The sequence below is a fragment of the Sinocyclocheilus anshuiensis genome, unplaced genomic scaffold, assembly GCF_001515605.1.
Source record: "Sinocyclocheilus anshuiensis isolate Anshui unplaced genomic scaffold, SAMN03320099.WGS_v1.1 scaffold2394, whole genome shotgun sequence".
Classification (NCBI taxonomy): domain Eukaryota; kingdom Metazoa; phylum Chordata; class Actinopteri; order Cypriniformes; family Cyprinidae; genus Sinocyclocheilus; species Sinocyclocheilus anshuiensis.
In genome coordinates, this window is record NW_015555876.1 from 304,477 (window position 1) to 323,849 (window position 19,373).

At 39.7% G+C, this 19,373-nt stretch overlaps 1 protein-coding gene across 2 annotated transcripts in view; it reads right to left on the minus strand.

Annotated features, from left to right (window-relative positions):
- Positions 1-2,759: 2,759 nt before the first annotated feature.
- The window catches only part of bpnt2 (3'(2'), 5'-bisphosphate nucleotidase 2), a 31,815-nt gene continuing 15,201 nt past the window's right edge, over positions 2,760-19,373 (minus strand). The window contains exons 2-5 of one of the 2 annotated variants that reach the window (XM_016470098.1): positions 16,681-16,840; positions 16,407-16,502; positions 15,809-15,970; positions 2,760-3,334 (exon numbers count right to left, since the gene is read on the minus strand). In XM_016470098.1, the coding sequence (XP_016325584.1) occupies positions 3,063-3,334; positions 15,809-15,970; positions 16,407-16,502; positions 16,681-16,840 (690 nt within the window). In that variant the 3' untranslated portion in view covers positions 2,760-3,062. The remainder of the gene's footprint in view (positions 3,335-15,808; positions 15,971-16,406; positions 16,503-16,680; positions 16,841-19,373) is intronic. The other variant, XM_016470099.1, reaches the window with a different exon arrangement.

A 19,373-nucleotide genomic window follows, 5' to 3' on the forward strand; every position in this document is an offset into this window, starting at 1 on the left:
ATATATAATTTATAGAAGCATGGGGTGTGTAAACTGTCATGTAAATCAACATTTTACCAAGAACATCTGTATTCTGGAGCCAAGCCAGACATGGTGAATAAAAAAAAAAACATTAAGTGCAATTCCCTTTAGCACATCAAAGAAATGGCAGCAAGCCTTTTAGCAACACATCAATATGACCAGTGAGATGGTAATAGATAGTAACTATGAATAATGCAATAAACCATAAATATGCTGATCATGGCAAGACTCAGCAGCCAGTCGTGTTTTTGATGAGGAGGAAGCATATACATATGTCACATTATTAAACAATAGGCCTGCTTTCTGTAATAATGTCTAACTTTTATTTCAAACATACTAATCTGTCCCACAGATTGATATACTGTAAATATGCATTTGCTCTTTCTTCCATAAAAGCCATCTCAGGAGATTGGCATGACTTTTCTCTAATTTCACATTGTAGCGGGGTGGGGGGTTCAGTGACACACTGGAGTTTAGGATCTGTCACAGAGGGTTAGAATGGCATGCTGTGATAATTGAAGACATCTGCAGAAATAAAAACATGAGCGTTGTAGAAAGACAATGTAGCATAGCTAGATGTTAAGTGTTGGCAAATTCATTTAAAGCTGCAAGAGAGTGATGGTGTGAAAACAAGAATTGGGTGGCTCAGTTTCACTGCCTACTTTGTCCACCGTTTTATTAAATCTGCGTAACAGTTTATGCTGGTCAATATATTAATTATGGCTACATGATCATAAAAACATACTTTTTTGTTTAGCATATTATAAATTTTAAATGAACATATAAAATACAAGTACTTGCTCTACTGCGTGTATAAAAAGTAAAAACGTAAAAAAAACAAAGATAAAACTATCCTGCCACCTTGTGGTGGGCAAACTGATGCTCTTGTTGGCTCACATTTTTGAACATCTTTAAGATGTGTTGTCAAATACTGATAAGAGCCATTTTTATAATATAACAGATGTTTAGATAATTTAAATGCAATAAAAGCTAATTTAAATAAAATACATTTAAATATACTTTTTTTTTTTACTAAAAAAAAAAAAAGATTATAGTTTTTTTTCCATGTTTATTTTAGTCCAAGTTTTAGTCATTTTGTAGTGTTTAAAATATGTCTACATTGTTTTTTTTGTTTTTTTTTCAGTTTTAGTTTTTTTAGTATATGAAGTTAAACTAACGTCAGAAATGTTGCCTTGGCAACTAACTGAAATAAAAAAAAAATCTATTCAATTTTATTTCAGTTAATGTTTATTTCAAATAATGAACATTTTATAAGGTTTTAGATTTAGATTTAATAACCCTGTTCACAGCTGTGTATGCTATAACATCACAAAAAAATTAAGGTTCACTCTTCATAAAACCTTTTAATAGAGATGTTAAAAGCAGAATGAAGATGTCTATCAATGTAAAACCAAATTACATGCCTCAAATCTCAGACAAGATCTGTAAAAGGGCAACAGTATGAATAATCATACAAAATTTTTTTTTTTTAAATTGGCAATCACAGTGAAAACCTCTATGACAGATCTGAATGAATCACCCAGTGATGTCTGCAGATCTACTCCATTAAATCCAATTTAACTTTCTATCCAACTTTCCTTAGAAACAAAATAAGACTTTAATCTTAACATACTGTATTATATATTTTTCATTTACACGTGGTGCTTAAACCTATGTAGTCTAATCATACAGCAATTCAGGTATCAGTGTATAAACCGTACAAATTGAGATCTGATACACAGAACTGAAAACACGCCACCAAGGGGAACAGTGAGTCAATTATGAGAAGCAGTGCTATGCACAATGTCATATTCAAGGTATCTCTGGATTCACAGTTAAATCTTCACCCAAAACAATTTAAACCTGGTTTTTCCAGCAATTTTGGAAACAACACTTTCAAAAAACAAACATGAAATTAAATAAAGCTACTGGTTCACCTTTAAAGATTAAAGAACAGGTCATATGGGTTTTCGAAAAACATATTTTTTGCAGTTTACAAACATAGCTATCCTTCAATGTAAACAGTCTGCAAAGTTGTTAATCAAAAAAGTGCATGATAAATACAGATATTGTCTCTCAAAAGAAAGTCGACTCTGAACCATTAACGAGTCGTCATATTTTCGAATATTCTGCCAGTTACCTATATACGTCACAAGGTAACACATTTGCATAATCCCCACGAAATACAAACACTCTGACCTGACCACAAACACTTCCGCTAATTAGTGTTTACATCATGTCTAATTGCACCTCAAATAAGTAAACTGAATGCAATAAAACTGCTGTCACATCACGTAAAGTACCACATACAAAGTTTAAACTTACCACTTAGAAAAGTCCTGATAAAGTCGTGCTTGCGATGGAGTTTCCGGTTGAGCGACTGCATCGGTATCATCCTTGGACTCGGGCTCGAATTGATAAGGTAATATCAATGCCATTTTTGTAAACTTAAAGCATTTTGTTTACAAGTAACCCTCCGGAGCAAAAAATTAATTATGGTTTGTTCCCTACACACATTGTATACGGAAAGACCAATCACAACAGACTTGGCCAGCTGACCAATCAGAGCAGAGTAGGCTTATTGAAGAAAGGGGTTTACAGACCTTAAGCTCAGAACTGCTTCGAACAAATTGTTTCAAAATCATTGTAATTTTCTCAGAATATGCATTTAATATTAGAATAATTTTTCAATGTTTTCTAACCTTAGATGCATTTAAACCTGTTGTAGGGGACTCCACCACAATATTAAAACACTTTAAAATACCATATGACCTGCTCTTTAATGATTAAAATAAAGGTGACCTCATGATTTGATGCTGCACATTTACTTAATTTCCACTTAAACATTCTTTAAATGTTTCACAAAATACAAAGTCAAAGGCAAGTCAAAGTTTTCAGACTCATTCAGGTATAATTACACATTTCACTGATGTTGGATCAGTCACCTCATGTCACAAGCTTATCTTTATTTCCACATATGTCTACACAACTGTGTGTTACCGTAGACAATGAGAGTGTTAGGGACAGGAACAGGCAGCGATTTATTGTTCTTTGTTCTCTTCCCATGTTGGAAGTCTTTTCACCAATGCCTTGTGGTCAGTTTTAATGCTTGCCAGCAGGCCGCCCTCGTTTCCCTCTGTCCCAGAGTAATCAATATGATCTCCTTTGAGAGTTGTCATTTGACCACCAAGAGACCTCAAGATGGCATCACCCGCACAGATATCCCATTTTTTGATGTACGTCACATGGATGTAAATATCGGCCGTATCTTGTTCCTCATCAGTGGGGTCTAGAAGAGCTAGTACCTTATATCCTTTGGAGAAAAAAAGACACAAAGGTTGCAGTTGTATTTCCCCTGCTGCAGTCTACATGACAATCACAAAATATTTACTTCTGTATCTCTGTGAATAAGTATATTCTATAGTAGGGTGGGATTTGAAATTGTATCCATTTGGAATTGAGTGGATTGTGAAAATTTTGGGTGACAAGACAGGGTTGAATACATACATATAAAATAAATACTATTTGAGCTGGGGCAAATTATGTTAAAGTATATTAAATATTTAAATGTTCATTAAATATAAAATTCTAATCAAATATAAACATTTATATTAAATTATAATTGATTAACTATTACAAAAAAATTTTTACTTTGTAAAAACATGCACCAATGATTCATTCACAATAGCACCAGAAACATGTATTAAAAAAGTAAATTGGGTCAATTCTGTTTTAATGTTGACTTAAATTTGGATTGACTGCTTGCATCAACCATGTACAATTAATTTAAATGTCTTGAAAAAGCTGTTTAAAAAAACAACATATTAATTTAATTAAATAAATTCAAAAATTGTTGCATAAATATTAATATTAGCAAATAAGTATGGAGATTCATTGTTGATATTAATATTTGTGCAACAACAAAATTAATGTTTCATACACTACCAAGAGTCAAAAGTTTGGGGTTGATTTTTTTTTTAATATTTTTGAAAGAATTCTCTTATATTCACCAAGGCTGTGATGATTTGATCATAATGCAGTAAAAAAAAAACTACTAATAATGTGAAATATAATTTTTTATGTGAAATATAATTTTTAATGTGAAATATATTTTAAAATTTAATGTGTTCATGTGATGGCAAAGCTGAATTTTCAGTAGACATTACTCGTCTTCAGTGTCACATGATCCTTCAAAAAAATCATTCTAATATGTTGATTTAATGCTAAAGAAACGTCTCAGGTTACACATGTAACCATGGTTCCCTGAGGGAATGAGACGCTGCATTAGTATTGGGTTGTTCTTGAACGATTCGTTAATTTTGAACGAATCTTTAATGTGACTCGGGAAGAACAAGTCGTCTTGGGGAGTGATTCGTTCAGTCGCGCATGCCCAACATCCTATAGGTTCTGTACTGGAATTAGTCAAGTAGTTCACCTGTTTCGAGTCTTCGGGTTTTTCGAGTCATTCGTTCATCACGTGACATCAATTCTCTTTCCGGCTCAGACTGCATTGGTTAAAGCGTATGGGACTGTCAAGTGATGAACGAACGACTCAAACCCGAAGACTCGAGAGGTGAACTAATCAATTCTCTTTCCGGCTCAGACTGCATTGGTTAAGTTTATGGGGCTGTCACGTGATGAACGAACGACTCAAACCCGAAGACTTGTCAGATAAGAGGTGAGGTGAGCTAATCATAGACTGAAGACCCAGGTAAACAATGAATTAATCTTTTCTGTTTCTTATAGCAGTTTTGTATTGTTTGTAATGTGATCAACGTTTGCGTAAGTAGTAGACGTGTTAGGGAAGTAACACGTAACATTTTAATTATATTTTGCTAAAATGAACGAAATGACTCGAAAAAAGATTCGTTCATTTTGCTGAACGAGACTCAAAGGTCCGAGTCGGTAAAATGATCCGAACTTCCCATCACTACGCTGCATCGAAACGCTACGGGTACGCCTTCAGCATGACCATGCTCTGAATCACGTGTGTAATCAGTCCAATGGATGGGCGAGACGTCACGGGCGGGGTGATGTAGTGACCAGGACGCTTAAAAGCACGTGCAGTGAATACAGCGGCAGCTTTCTGCCATTCAGCAAGCGCTCTGTGTGTGGTCACGGTCGGGGTGATGTAGTGACCAGGTAATCCTATCTTAATGCTTTAAAAAGTGTTGTAAAGCGGAGATTCTCCGCTTTTCGGATATATCTAATTTGTCTTATTTGCATATTCAGAGGCTCCGTAGGCTACTACGTCATCACATTTTGACAACATTGATTCATCAGAAGAAACCAATGCATTTCGTTCCTCTGAGCCAAACAGGAACAATTGTTGATGCTTAAGCCTGTGTTATACTTTCCGTGTCCGCAAGTCTGCTAGGGTCTGCTATGGTATGCGTGACGTAAAAATCGTCATCGGAGAGTGTGCGCGGAGGCTCTGAGCGGACATCCCATTTTTTGTGACGGTCAGTAGGCTACTGCGCATGCGCAGGCTGTGTGAAGAAGCCCATTGCTACTCGAACCTGTACAATCTGTCGATAAAACAATATAAAGACAGCCAGATGTGCAATAACTCTGGGCAATTCTTTGTTCACATGTTTGTTTATTGTTCAAGCCGATCTACTACGCATGTATGGAACACGTCCGCGGAGCGGACAGTTTCGGTAGTATAATTGCAAGTAGTCCGCGTCCGCGATGTCCGCGTTCGGATTGTACGTGCAGAAAGTATAACACAGGCTTTAGTCCCACCCCCGTACCCAGATTGGTTCAAACTGTCCCATATTCAACCAATGAACATAGGTTTTGGTCTTTTGAACCACCATTTAGGATTTTTCATTGTAAATTTGAACAAATGCAAAGTGAAAGTAAAGTCTATCGTGCGTGCATGAAAACAAACACAAAATAACACATTTGTATGAGAGAACTCTCTGAAAAAGCCCAGAAAAACACATGACTGAGTACTTTGACATAAAGCAAACCAAAAACAAAGCCTGTGTTATACTTTCCGTGTCCGCAAGTCTGCTAGGGTCTGCTATGGTATGCGTGACGTAAAAATCGTCATCGGAGAGTGTGCGCGGAGGCTCTGAGCGGACATCCCATTTTTTGTGACGGTCAGTAGGCTACTGCGCATGCGCAGGCTGTGTGAAGAAGCCCATTGCTACTCGAACCTGTACAATCTGTCGATAAATCGGATTGTACGTGCAGAAAGTATAACACAGGCTTTAGTCCCACCCCCGTACCCAGATTGGTTCAAACTGTCCCATATTCAACCAATGAACATAGGTTTTGGTCTTTTGAACCACCATTTAGGATTTTTCATTGTAAATTTGAACAAATGCAAAGTGAAAGTAAAGTCTGTCACGCGTGCATGAAAACAAACACAAAAGAACACATTTGCATGAGAGAACTCTCTGAAAAAGCCCAGAAAAACACACGACTGAGTACTTTGACATAAAACAAACCAAAAACAAGGATGAAACAGTGGTACATATCAGATATTCAACCAATAAACATAGGTTTTGGTCTTTTGAACCACTATTTAGGATTTTTCACTGGAAAGTCGAACAAACGCAAAGTGAAATTAAAGTCTGTCGTGCGTGCATGAAAACAAACACAAAATAACACATTTGTATGAGAGAACTCTCTGAAAAAGCCCAGAAAAACACATGACTGAGTACTTTGACATAAAGCAAACCAAAAACAAGGATGAAACAGCAGTACATATCGGATAAAGCACTGGAATTCTAAAATCGGTAAAATCGATTCCGACGCAAAGTACAGCTAGCGGATCGATCATTTATATTATGTAAATAATTATTTTATAGTTCATAAAGATCATTTTCAAAAAAATTTCTGTTGCACTCTGTATATTTCTCACTCATTTTGTCTGTAGTTTGTGAATCATTTGCACTGTTTGTATTTTTGTTGCAGAAGACAATTTGTACAATTGTTTTCACTAAATAGCTGCACGGTTTGTGTTTGTTGTTGTTCATACTCAGATTGAAAATATATTTCTCTGAAAAAAAGTCACTTTTTTACTGTGTTTTGTTATTATATAACAAGGATTCCATTTTCTTTACTCCCTAAATGTTTTTTAGACACATCTATATTGTTAGTAAACTAAATAGATCTGTTTTTCACTGAAAGCGTCTATAACAATATTGTAATAAATGGCTATAACTTGCTTGGGGAATGTTATATGTAGACAAAATTTTATTTGGAAGTGTAAAACACCCAGATACAACTTTCTAAAGAAAAACTTTCCGTGTCCGCAAGTCTGCTAGGGTCTGCTATGGTATGCGTGACGTAAAAATCGTCATCGGAGAGTGTGCGCGGAGGCTCTGAGCGGACATCCCATTTTTTGTGACGGTCAGTAGGCTACTGCGCATGCGCAGGCTGTGTGAAGAAGCCCATTGCTACTCGAACCTGTACAATCTGTCGATAAAACAATATAAAGACAGCCAGATGTGCAATAACTCTGGGCAATTCTTTGTTCACATGTTTGTTTATTGTTCAAGCCGATCTACTACGCATGTATGGAACACGTCCGCGGAGCGGACAGTTTCGGTAGTATAATTGCAAGTAGTCCGCGTCCGCGATGTCCGCGTTCGGATTGTACGTGCAGAAAGTATAACACAGGCTTTAGTCCCACCCCCGTACCCAGATTGGTTCAAACTGTCCCATATTCAACCAATGAACATAGGTTTTGGTCTTTTGAACCACCATTTAGGATTTTTCATTGTAAATTTGAACAAATGCAAAGTGAAAGTAAAGTCTATCGTGCGTGCATGAAAACAAACACAAAATAACACATTTGTATGAGAGAACTCTCTGAAAAAGCCCAGAAAAACACATGACTGAGTACTTTGACATAAAGCAAACCAAAAACAAGGATGAAACAGCAGTACATATCGGATAAAGCACTGGAATTCTAAAATCGGTAAAATCGATTCCGACGCAAAGTACAGCTAGCGGATCGATCATTTATATTATGTAAATAATTATTTTATAGTTCATAAAGATCATTTTCAAAAAAATTTCTGTTGCACTCTGTATATTTCTCACTCATTTTGTCTGTAGTTTGTGAATCATTTGCACTGTTTGTATTTTTGTTGCAGAAGACAATTTGTACAATTGTTTTCACTAAATAGCTGCACGGTTTGTGTTTGTTGTTGTTCATACTCAGATTGAAAATATATTTCTCTGAAAAAAAGTACATTTTTTTTACTGTTTTGTTATTATATAACACTGATTCCATTTTCTTTACTCCCTAAATGTTTTTTGGACACATCTATATTGTTAGTAAATTAAATAGACCTGTTTTTCACTGAAAAGTGCCTATAACAATATTGTAATAAATGGCTATAACTTGCTTGGGGAATGTTATATGTAGACAATTTTATTTGGAAGTGTAAAAACACCCAGATACAACTTCCTAAAGAAAAAAATCCAAACTTCAGGCGTTTCTGTTTGAGTACACAGTAAAAATAACACCCAATTGTTGCTTGCCTTTTTCTTAAAATTCTGGAAATTCATTCATTCTTAGAAAAAAAAAAAAAAAGGGAAACTGGGACTTTAAATTAGCTAGACTGAAATTTCAAGTTCCTGTTTATAATTATATATGACACTTGATGCTGATTGCTAGAATAGGTTTTAAAAAACAAAGAAAAGTGCAGGTGTGTCAGGTGCCCCAAAAATGTTCTAGGTCTTTAAGGGTTAAATTGGTCAAGCTGGCGGTCTCCGCACCAAGAAGTGAAAAGCTTCCACTTCAGGGCATACAGTTTCCTCATAGAGGGAGCTCTGGATTGGAGGATGGTCTCAACAACCTCGGTTGAGAGCCTGGAAGCTACGAGTTGTGCCCCCTCAGGGGCCACACCCACAGCTACCACTGCTCCGGGTGGGGTGAAAGATCGTACCCTTCGCCTGTAAGAAGAGATCCCTCCTGACGAGAATCTCCCATGGAGAGCCATGGAGAAGGGAAATCAGGTCCGAGAACCATACTCTGCCTGGCCAGAACGGGGCTACTAGCAGCAGACGGCCCCCTTTCCAGGTGCACTCTCTCTAGAACTCCCGGGAGCAGAGCCGTCGAGGGAAAGGCGTACAGATGAAGCCTTGGCCAAGTCTGTACCATGGCATCCAGCCCCAGCGGAGCTGGATGAGTCAGAGAGAACCAGAGGGGACAGTGCGATGTCTCCTAAGACACAAACAGGTCCATCTGAGCCTGGCCAAAAACTCTCCATATCTGCTTCACCACCTCGGTGTGAAGTCTCCATTCCCCGGGCCTCTGCCCCTTGCCTCAACAGGATGTCTGCTCCCATATTGACATGCCCAGGGATGTGAAATGTTCTCAGCGAGAGGAGTTTGCCTTGGGACCACACAAGGATCTGGTGTGCCAGCCTGTAAAGGGGGCGTGAACGCAGACCTCCCTGGTGGTTGATATAAGAGACCACCGCTGTGTTGTCGGTGCGCATCAACACATGGCGATCTCTTAGGTCCGGGAGGAAGTGTTTCAGTGCTAGAAACACAGCCAGCATCTCCAGGCAGTTGATGTGCCACGTGAGATGGCGACTGCTCCACAGACGGCCACACATGACCGCTCCCCAACCGGTGAGGGACGCGTCCTTCGCTAGCATTACGCGTCGACAAGGAGCTCCCAGCACCAGGCCCTGAGACAAGAACCAAGGTTTCCTCCACCTGTCTAAGGCACTAAGGCAGCACCGCGTGACCTTGAGCATGCGGAGCGGGTTTCCCCTCGGGGAGAACCCTTTGGTCTTGAGCCACCACTGTAGGGGTCTCATGTACAGCAGGCCAAAAGGTATCCCGTTGGACGCAGCTGCCATCAGACCCAGCAGTTTCTGGAACTGCTTGACAGTGAGTGACCGGCCTTCTCTCACTCTCGCCACTGCGGAGAGGATCAACTCGATCCGAGCAGGAGACAGACATGCCTGCATCGTGGCCGAATCCCACACTACGCCCATATAAGTGGTTCTCTGTGCTGGAGAAAGCACACTTTTCTTGGCGGTAAGTCTTAACCCCAGCTTTTTCATGTTAGTGAAAATGACATCTCGATGCCGAACCGCCATCTGCTAATATCAACCAATCGTTGATGTGGTTGGGTATGTGGATGCCCTGTAGTCACAGAGGAGTCAGAGCGGCATCCACATACTTTGTGAAAGTGAGGGGTGAGAGTGCAAGGCCGAACGGAAGAACCCGGTATTGGTAAGTTTTGCCCCTGAAAGCAAACCTCAGGAACTTCCTGTGATGGGGAAGGATGGAGATGGGCCGAGCTCAAGGAGTGGAGGCCTCAGCATGACAACTCTTTAAAGTGAGAGGTGGCCTACTACACCCCACGCTAAGGACATGTTGTAAGGTGGCTCACATAAAGCCTACAACTCACAGATGCTGTCCTAGCGGAGCTCTGGCGAGCGGAGGCCTCAATAAGTCTCTGTAGCGAGAGGAGACCTGACTACGCAGAAAATTGTCGAGCTCTTGGAGCGGAGGCCTCAACATGACAACTCTCTAAAGTGAGAGGAGACCTCTCGCAGCGCAACCCTCCATCCTTCTTAGGAATGATGAAGTACCCGCTGTAGAACCAGGACTCTCTGTCGAGAGAAGGGACCACCTCGATGGCCTCCTTCCTCAAGAGAGTGTTTACTTCTTGTTCCACTACCAGAGCCTGCTCGGGGCCCACCAGTGTGGAAATGACCCCACTGAAACGAGGCGGAGGTACTAGGTCGGTGCCCTGAAGCGGCGAACCATCAGGGAATGGCCGAACTAGCTTCTCAGCCTTTCAGTACTGCTACGCTTCCGGGCGGTGACTGAGAGAGGCGCTCACCGGATACCGCTGCGCCCTGAAGCACCGTAGCTGGCAGGGTTGGCAGATCGGTCTCCCGAGGGCACTGAGGAGAGATGGGCACCGTGTAATGAGGTGTACACTGCTCTTCCTCAGAGGGGGCCGGCCCTCAGAAGTCCTGGGCCCTAGGCGTCAGGACATTTTAGCCGAAGACTATCCAGCGAGAATGACGGTCCGCAGATCCGCCTTCTGCTAGAAGCCTTCGGCCCGGGAGCGCCACACTGACTCTAAATTCTGGGGAGCACGAGAAGTGACGCTTCCTGAATGAGGAGCTGGAACACGATTGGTTGGGGCTGCTCCTGCCCAGCAGCCCCTGCTGACCACCTCAAGCTCCTCGGTGGAAGAGAGGTAAACACATGCTCTCACTCAAGAATTTTATCCCAAGAGCTCCTGTATCTAACTTCTCATAATCAGATGAAATACTTAATGTAATTCCTCAGAATTAAATGCAGCCAAACAACCAGACAAGCAAACATGGTCTGGTGTGAAACGATTCATAAAAAACGAGAATGACGTAATGCATGCGTTGCCTCGACAACGCGCGAGCCACTCGGTTATACAAACAATATCAATCTCCTCGGAGAAAGATAGCTGCAGCAGCGAGCTCTCACTCAAAGGGGAAAGAAACTGCAGGGCTTCCAAACCCTGAGAGAGAGCGCTAGATCTAGGGAATGTGGGTGGAGAAAGGACGAGCCCATCTCCAACCCATCCGCCAGATCATGTGCTATCCCCGCGATCTCAATCGCCGCCTTGCCTCAGCAGCAGCAGGACCGGAAACGCAAGATCACAGGCACGGACACACTCCTCGGAGCATGCCTCGCGAGAACGGAGCGCTTGCAGCGGGAAAAGCACAATCAGCCCCCTCGAGAGCTGACTGCGCGAGCTCCGCTCCCCAGTAAATGCTGCTCATTATAATATTAGACATAATATGCTTATGCAACTGGCACTGGATCTGGTGGGCAAGGAAGGAGAAAGGGACACGGCCGTCTCCATTCCCTCCACCAGATCCATCTGCGATCCCCACGAGCACAGCCGCCGCACCGCCTTGGCGAAAGCGGGGCCGGCACCACGAGGCTCACTCAAAGAGAGCCTTCCGAGAGCGAAGCAAACGCAGTGACAAACGCTCGCAATGCGGGAAGTCAGCTCCCTCGAGAACTGACTCTGTGTGCTTTGCTCCCAAGCAGACAACACACAAACTGTGTGTGTCCCCACCTGCAACTTTTCTTATGCAACTGGCACTGGATCTGGTGGGCAAGGAAGGAGAAAGGGACACGGCCGTCTCCATTCCCTCCACCAGATCCATCTGCGATCCCCACGAGCACAGCCGCCGCACCGCCTTGGCGAAAGCGGGGCCGGCACCACGAGGCTCACTCAAAGAGAGCCTTCCGAGAGCGAAGCAAACGCAGTGACAAACGCTCGCAATGCGGGAAGTCAGCTCCCTCGAGAACTGACTCTGTGTGCTTTGCTCCCAAGCAGACAACACACAAACTGTGTGTGTCCCCACCTGAAACTTTTTTTTTTTTTTGTAGCGCGGGTAGGGAGGAATACACAGCCTGAAACGCTGCCTGCTCTCGCCCAAATGTTTCTTTTTGGCTGAAGCTTTGACATAATGGTGCTTATAAAGTGGACAAGTAACACCAATTAAGACTCGCAACAAATAGTGACTGACACACGCAGAGTGCTTGCTGAATGACAGAAAGCTGCCGCTGTATCCACCGCACATGCTTTTAAGCATCCTGGTCACTATGTCACCCCACCCGTGACATCTCGCCCATCCATTGGACTGATTACACGTGATTCAGAGCATGGTCACGCTGAAGACGTTCCCATAGCGTTTCGATGCAGCTTGAGTTCCTGAAAGGGAACATTTATTATTATTTCCAATGTTAAAAACAGTTGTGTAGCTTAAACTTTTTGTGGAAAGAACGATACATTTTTGTCAGGACTTTTTGATAAATATAAAGTGTACGGGTGTTTTCACACTTGAGTCCTCTTTAAAAGAACCAAACCCAGACCCCTTTAAGTGGACCAAGAGGTGGACCAAGTGAAAAAGGACCCAGTTTTCTTTGTGTTCACACTGTCGCAGTTCCTGAAAGAGGACTCAGATCCTTTTTTGGTCCACTTAAGCAGTAATGGTGTCTCAGACCTCTGTGTTCAGACTGTTGCTTTTTGGATCTAGTCCAGTTCAGTGTTTGATGGCTGACATTATGACCTCCAAAACTGGAATATTTTTATCTTTTGCACAAAAATATAAGTTTCGTACACCATTGTAATATTTATTTTGAATTGTTTTCCTTGTCTATGTAATCATGTTTATTTTATAGCACAGGATTTCTGCAGGATTTTTAAGCTCAAATTTAAGACTTTTTAAGACTGTTTTTTAAGACCTACACCGATAAAATTAATGCCATATGAGAGGGGTGGGGCAATGCTTTAAAATGACTGTAAAAAGCATGATTTACAGTTCAGATAGAAAAAATATTTTATAAAATGAAATAAAAGGTCACATTTCAGCCTTTCAAATTTCAAACCATTTTTAAGAAAAGAGTCAAAAATCAAATGTATCCATTATTATATTAATGGTTTAATGGCTGGTTTAATATCAATTATTTTAAACCAACATAAGGGCTGTTAAAAAATGCTAATTCATTCTCTGCCAGCAGGTGGCGCTTTCAGAACTGCATAAAGATAAACTTTGAAACGTGTAGCGCTCATATTTATCCAATGAAATCATAGCCTTTTTCATTTTAATCATCACATTATGCTACATGACAATTGTCTTTCTGTCTCCATTGTACTTTTTATGTCCTTAAATTTGATACCAAGAAGGACCAGTGGAAAAGGCATGTTGACATTGAGTTAGAAAAAAAATAAATAAATTGGACAAATAAAATAAAATAAAATACAATATAATAAACTGCTTTAGATTTTTCAGGTACAGTACAGGTATCCTTAAATGCAGCATTTAAGTAAGAAATTTACTAATCAAATGAAAAAAATTAAAATGCATATTATTAATCATATGAATAATAGATTCTAGTGATTCTCATTATGGATGGGTATCGTTAAGGTTTTAACGGTATTACTACTCTTACCGCCGAAGCTCAAAGTGTAATTTGTTTGTCCGTTTTGGAGCATGCCACGCGCACACATTTCAGCCTGAGGAACAGCGTCTCTTGTGCGGATTGTGCTTTCAACATTTTATTATCAAACATGTCCCGCAATTTAGCAACAGTAAAGACGGCATCTTACAACAATCACCGACGGTAAGTCACTTATTCATTAAACAGATTCCTTCAAACCGCTGAATCATTCAGTAACAAAAACCCCAGTGTTGCTTGGAGAATGTGCACAATAATGCTGGTCTGATCTTTGTTTGGAGCTATTTTCGTTGGTGAAATAGAACAAAACAGTCAATTGTGTCTAAAAATGTAAGTAACTTCATATACTTTACTACTTGTTTGTTGAACTAAAATCAATGTAACATTTGCAATCGTGAAAATATTCAGCAAAATAGATCCCTTGTCATAGTATGTTACTTAACTATATCATGCTATAAATAAACTAAACATTTTGAATTTTTACCTCAATATGTTTGTTCTGTGAGTTTCTTTATGCGTGCCGTACGCTCATTTGATTTGATTTCTCCATGAAAGTCTCTCACAGAGACAGGCAGCACGAGCCTCAACAGCGCGACATTGATAATAGAAATACACTATCAATTATCAATCGCTGTTTAAGCTGAATGTAATAAAATCAGAAGAATCATTCGCGCGTTTTGATGCGTGATTATATTTTGTCACTTAAGTTTTACTCAGGCTATTAGTCCTGTCGGACAAGTACAATTCTCAAGCCGTTTTTCAGTAAACTTGCATGAACCCATTTAAAGTAGTTCGGAGGCTGGTCAGCGAGCTGGTGTTCGACTGTATTCTGTAACCGCAATTCTCTCTGATGACGCGGTAACTACAGAGGGTTGTGACCAGAAATATTTAAGACCTACTGAATCTGAATTTAAGACATTTTAAGACTTTTTAAGGACCCGCGGCCACCCTGAGTACCGATAGCAGAACCGGTAACGTCAGAGCTTATCGATACTCCGGTCTTTCATAATTTAGCCCCGGGACCGATTAAATACCGAGTTTTGGTACCCATCCCTAATTCTCATATTAGGCTGCTGTACTAGAACTACATACTGCGCAGATCAGTTACACATGCGATTTCTTTCCCAGATGTTTACATTCGATTGAGACAAAACCAACTGTGTTTATGTGAACCATGGGTGTTTTTGACAGTTGAAACCATAAACGCTAAAGAGTGTAGTTTGGCCCCACTGGGATGTGCGCGCCCGTAGCCTATATCAAAAAGTTTAAACTGGCAAGGCGCACAGTAGTATCTCTCTTACACAGTTTGGAAGCGGTTGAAATGAAAATAAACGAGCGTACGTTGTGAGCGAACAATTTATAGAGATCTGCCAGAAGCAGCCACTATGAACAGCTGATTTGTACGGAAACATATGATGGCCAAACTACACTGGAATTTGCAAATGGAAAAATCAAGTGATCCCGGGCCTATTTGTGTTCACTATGCATGTTTTTAGCGAACCGTACCTTTAGCCGAAAGCGAACCGTACTCAGACCACCTCCCGAGATGGTCTCGGTTCGGTTCACTTCTGAGGGGTCTGAGATCATTTGGAGTGTTCACATATGGGCCAAAAATCACACGAACCGCGCTCAGACCCCTGAAAAGGACCAAGTGTGAAAACACCCAAAAAGAACAGCATTTATATGATTTATTTATTTTTATTTTTGTAACATTAAAACACCTTTACTGTTACTTTAGTTAAATTAAAATCTTACTGACCCCAAACATTTGAATGGTAATGTACATTTTTGTTTGAAACATTTTTTTCAAAAGGAGATGATTTACAGAATGCAGTACCTGCACCCCCTGCTGGTATAATTTCTGTATTGTTGCCAAAGGCCACCTGAACGAAGCTCTTCACCTTGCCTGAGTGTGAGCGTGAAACGATCACCTTAGGAAAGTTTGTGTTGTAGGAAGAACGAGGTACCACATTGGATCCCTCTCCAACGAAACCCCATACTGAGGATGAGAACGTACGTTTGAGCACCACAGTGTGAATTCATTAAAAAAACAAGGTCAGAACAGAACAGTTTAGGTATAATGACCATTACTGCCCTCATAGATAATAGTGAACCATTATAATTGTCATTAAAGACACTAGAAATCATAATAGTAATAGGCTATTGTAAAGTCTCACATTAATATATTGATAATGCACTTAATCATTACCCATTGTTAATGTTAATCATTAAACACTGTGTAGTTCTTGTCAAATAATCACATATTTGTTGTTACCAATAATTTACAAAAACGTGCAAAAAATGAACCGTGTAAACCACAAATCATTTATTTCTCTGAACGTCATAGCACTCCCATAATGCCTCCTGGATCCAGGATCCAAAGCCACCTGCGTAATCTGGTTTTGAATATGTCTGTAAACCTCGAATTAACACACCTGTGTACCCAGTGAAGGGTTTGTGAATCACACCTATAACAGGATCCCCGTCCACAGCCACACACACCATAGTGGTGACATACTTCTGGAGATTTTCTGTTGAAAGCACAAACAGGATTTACATCCTGGTACAGCACATGTGCACTGAAGAAACACAAACATAGATAACCTACATAAATAATGTGATATATTATATTTCTTCCTGCTTCTTTCCTGAAAAGGCTGCAGTTTAAAGGCAATTGATTTACATTAGGAATAAAGGGTTGCACCAGACCTGTGTATTCCTGAGTGGCATCCAGTGGATCAATCCACACTGTGATCCTTTCTGCTGGAACCTCCTTCCCTCCTGAGATCTTTGCCAGAATTTCTTCAGGGATGATGCGTGTCCACACAGTGGCCTCACCCTCGGCATTAGCATATTCTTCTGAGTTCACCTGCAAACAGAGCAAAGGAAACCACACTTTGAGAACATTTACGCAGTGGTTCCTGTTACTTCCCGTTAATTTAGTGGTTAAAAACCGAAAAAGTAATAGATGGAAAACCAAAACCGGATTACCCCTGACATCACAGAATAAAGACTCCTTGAAATTCCTTGAACACACCTATGAAGAATGAGACTCTTGGCTGAACAGCATCATCACAAATGATCACTCTTATTGTAACTACAATATTCTGTGGGATCTTTTACCCTTAACAAAACATACAACAGGGTCATTCCGTGTCAAATCAACCAAATTTCAGAAACTTCCCCGTCTCAAAATTTTGATTTTGTCAATATTTTTTTCTGAAAAAAGAAAAAGATGTATAGTGATGAAAGCCAAAATATTAAATGTCATGGATGTATATTTACTGAGCAATCCACAGTTTTGTACTGTAGAGGGGGATCAAAATGACAATTTTCACCTGAGAATCACAGCCAAATTACAGGAAGGTAAAAACAACTTAAGAAATATGGCAGCATATGCTTTTTCCCATTTTTTGAATGGTCACCATTGTCATATAATGCAACAAAGATGGCTAAAGACAACAGATTTTACAATCAGACCAACCAAACTCTGTGCAGAAATAATATGATTATGCTGCCATATTTATAGTCATTTTTACCCTTCTGTAATTTGGCTCCAAATCTCAGGTGAAAAATGTCATTTTGACCCCCCTCACTAAATATTCATCCATGGCATTTAATATTTTGGCTTTTATCTTCATTCATGTATTTCTTTTACCAGAAAAAAATATTAATAAAATCAAAATCATAAAATTTGAGCCGGTTACCTCTGGTTGAGTTGACACGGAATGACCCAACAAGTTGTTACTGCAATAAAACTGGTAAATTCAACTTCTGTTATCAGGAATTGTAATTATAAAACTAATAGTTCTGGTTTTGGATGCTGATTGATCAACAGCTTTCCAGCAGTTTTATACACACCTTCACGGCACAGCTTCCATAGAGAGCAACAGTTTAATTTTTTATTTTATATTTCAGTCTTGTATACAAACCAACCAGCTACAAGGTGAATCACATTACTTAGTAAAACTCTGAAAATCAGATAAAAAACAAAGGTACTACAGAAAAGAACTACAATCCCAGCATTACAAATGGCAAATTAACAATGACACATACATTTATAACTATTGATTTAATGCCATTGATTGTGTGTGTGTGTGTGTGTATATATATATATATATATAAACATTTTACATGTATTGCAAAATATGCATATATACACAAATGCCAGGAATTCTGCTGTTAAACATGATTATTTTTAAAATAAGTTGAAAATGTGGGATGATGGCTTCAACTAAAGCATATTACATTGGTTAACAACGTTATAATAGTAAGTCTTTAAAGGTTTTTAAGTTATCCTTAAAAATCAGTTCCTCTATTGAAAAAAAAAATAATGGGATTTTTACATCTGGGACCAGCGCTGCTGAAAAAGTGGGTGGCCACTAATGCACTAGTGTGCAACAGTCATTTTCTTCATAGGTAAATTAATTTTAATGATAACTTATAAACCTTTCAAAACAGACCTACTGTGATCTCTGATGGTGGTAATCAATTGTATATGCCAGTTAGGGCTGGGCAAATAATCAAATGCAATTTTCATGCACATCTCGTCAGTAAAGCCGGTTCTGTGATTAGTAGTAAATCTCCAGCACGTGCTTTCAGATGGAGCGGCATTTAATACAGAAAGCTGTAGTTCACCGACAAGCTACGCAATATTGTGTTCATAATCGGCAATGAATCGCCTGCGATTATGAACGCGATAGTGCATAGATTTTCGGCGCCGATATTAGGCTTTTTTTTTTTTTTTATCGATAGCGGTCATTTTCAAAACCGATTTGCCGATAAAATAATGTGTCCCACTTTATATTAAGTGGCCCTAATACCTGTGTACTTACATAGTAACTAAATGTGTACATAGTATGTAACCACAGTGTAAGTACACATTGTTTTTATTATTATTATTACTACTACTACTAGTAGTATGGTTCAGTACAGTTTTTTTAATAAAGCATTATTTTAGTTTTTGTTCAGTATCCATTTTAAAAACTATCGGTATCGGCCAGTGTATCGGCAAAATCCACTATCGGTCGACCTCTAGTATCTACAGCTGTAATGTTTGTGTAACTACACATATGTAACAACCCAGGTACTTGGCACCAACTTGAGATCCAACTCCTTCCACTTTACATATCCCTAAACCTACCCATTTCCACCCCCTGGATCACATTTCCAGCCCTAAACCTACCCATCTCAAATTGTTCCAATTACTCTTATACATATTGTTGTTACAAAATGTAGTTATATATGTCCTGTTACACATTTGTACTTACACAAACCATTCGGAGGGTTGTTACATGCATGTAGATACAGAAATATTACAGCTCTATATACTATGTACCAATGTGTACTTACACTGTGGTTACATACTACGTACACATCTAGTTACTATGTAAGTACACAGG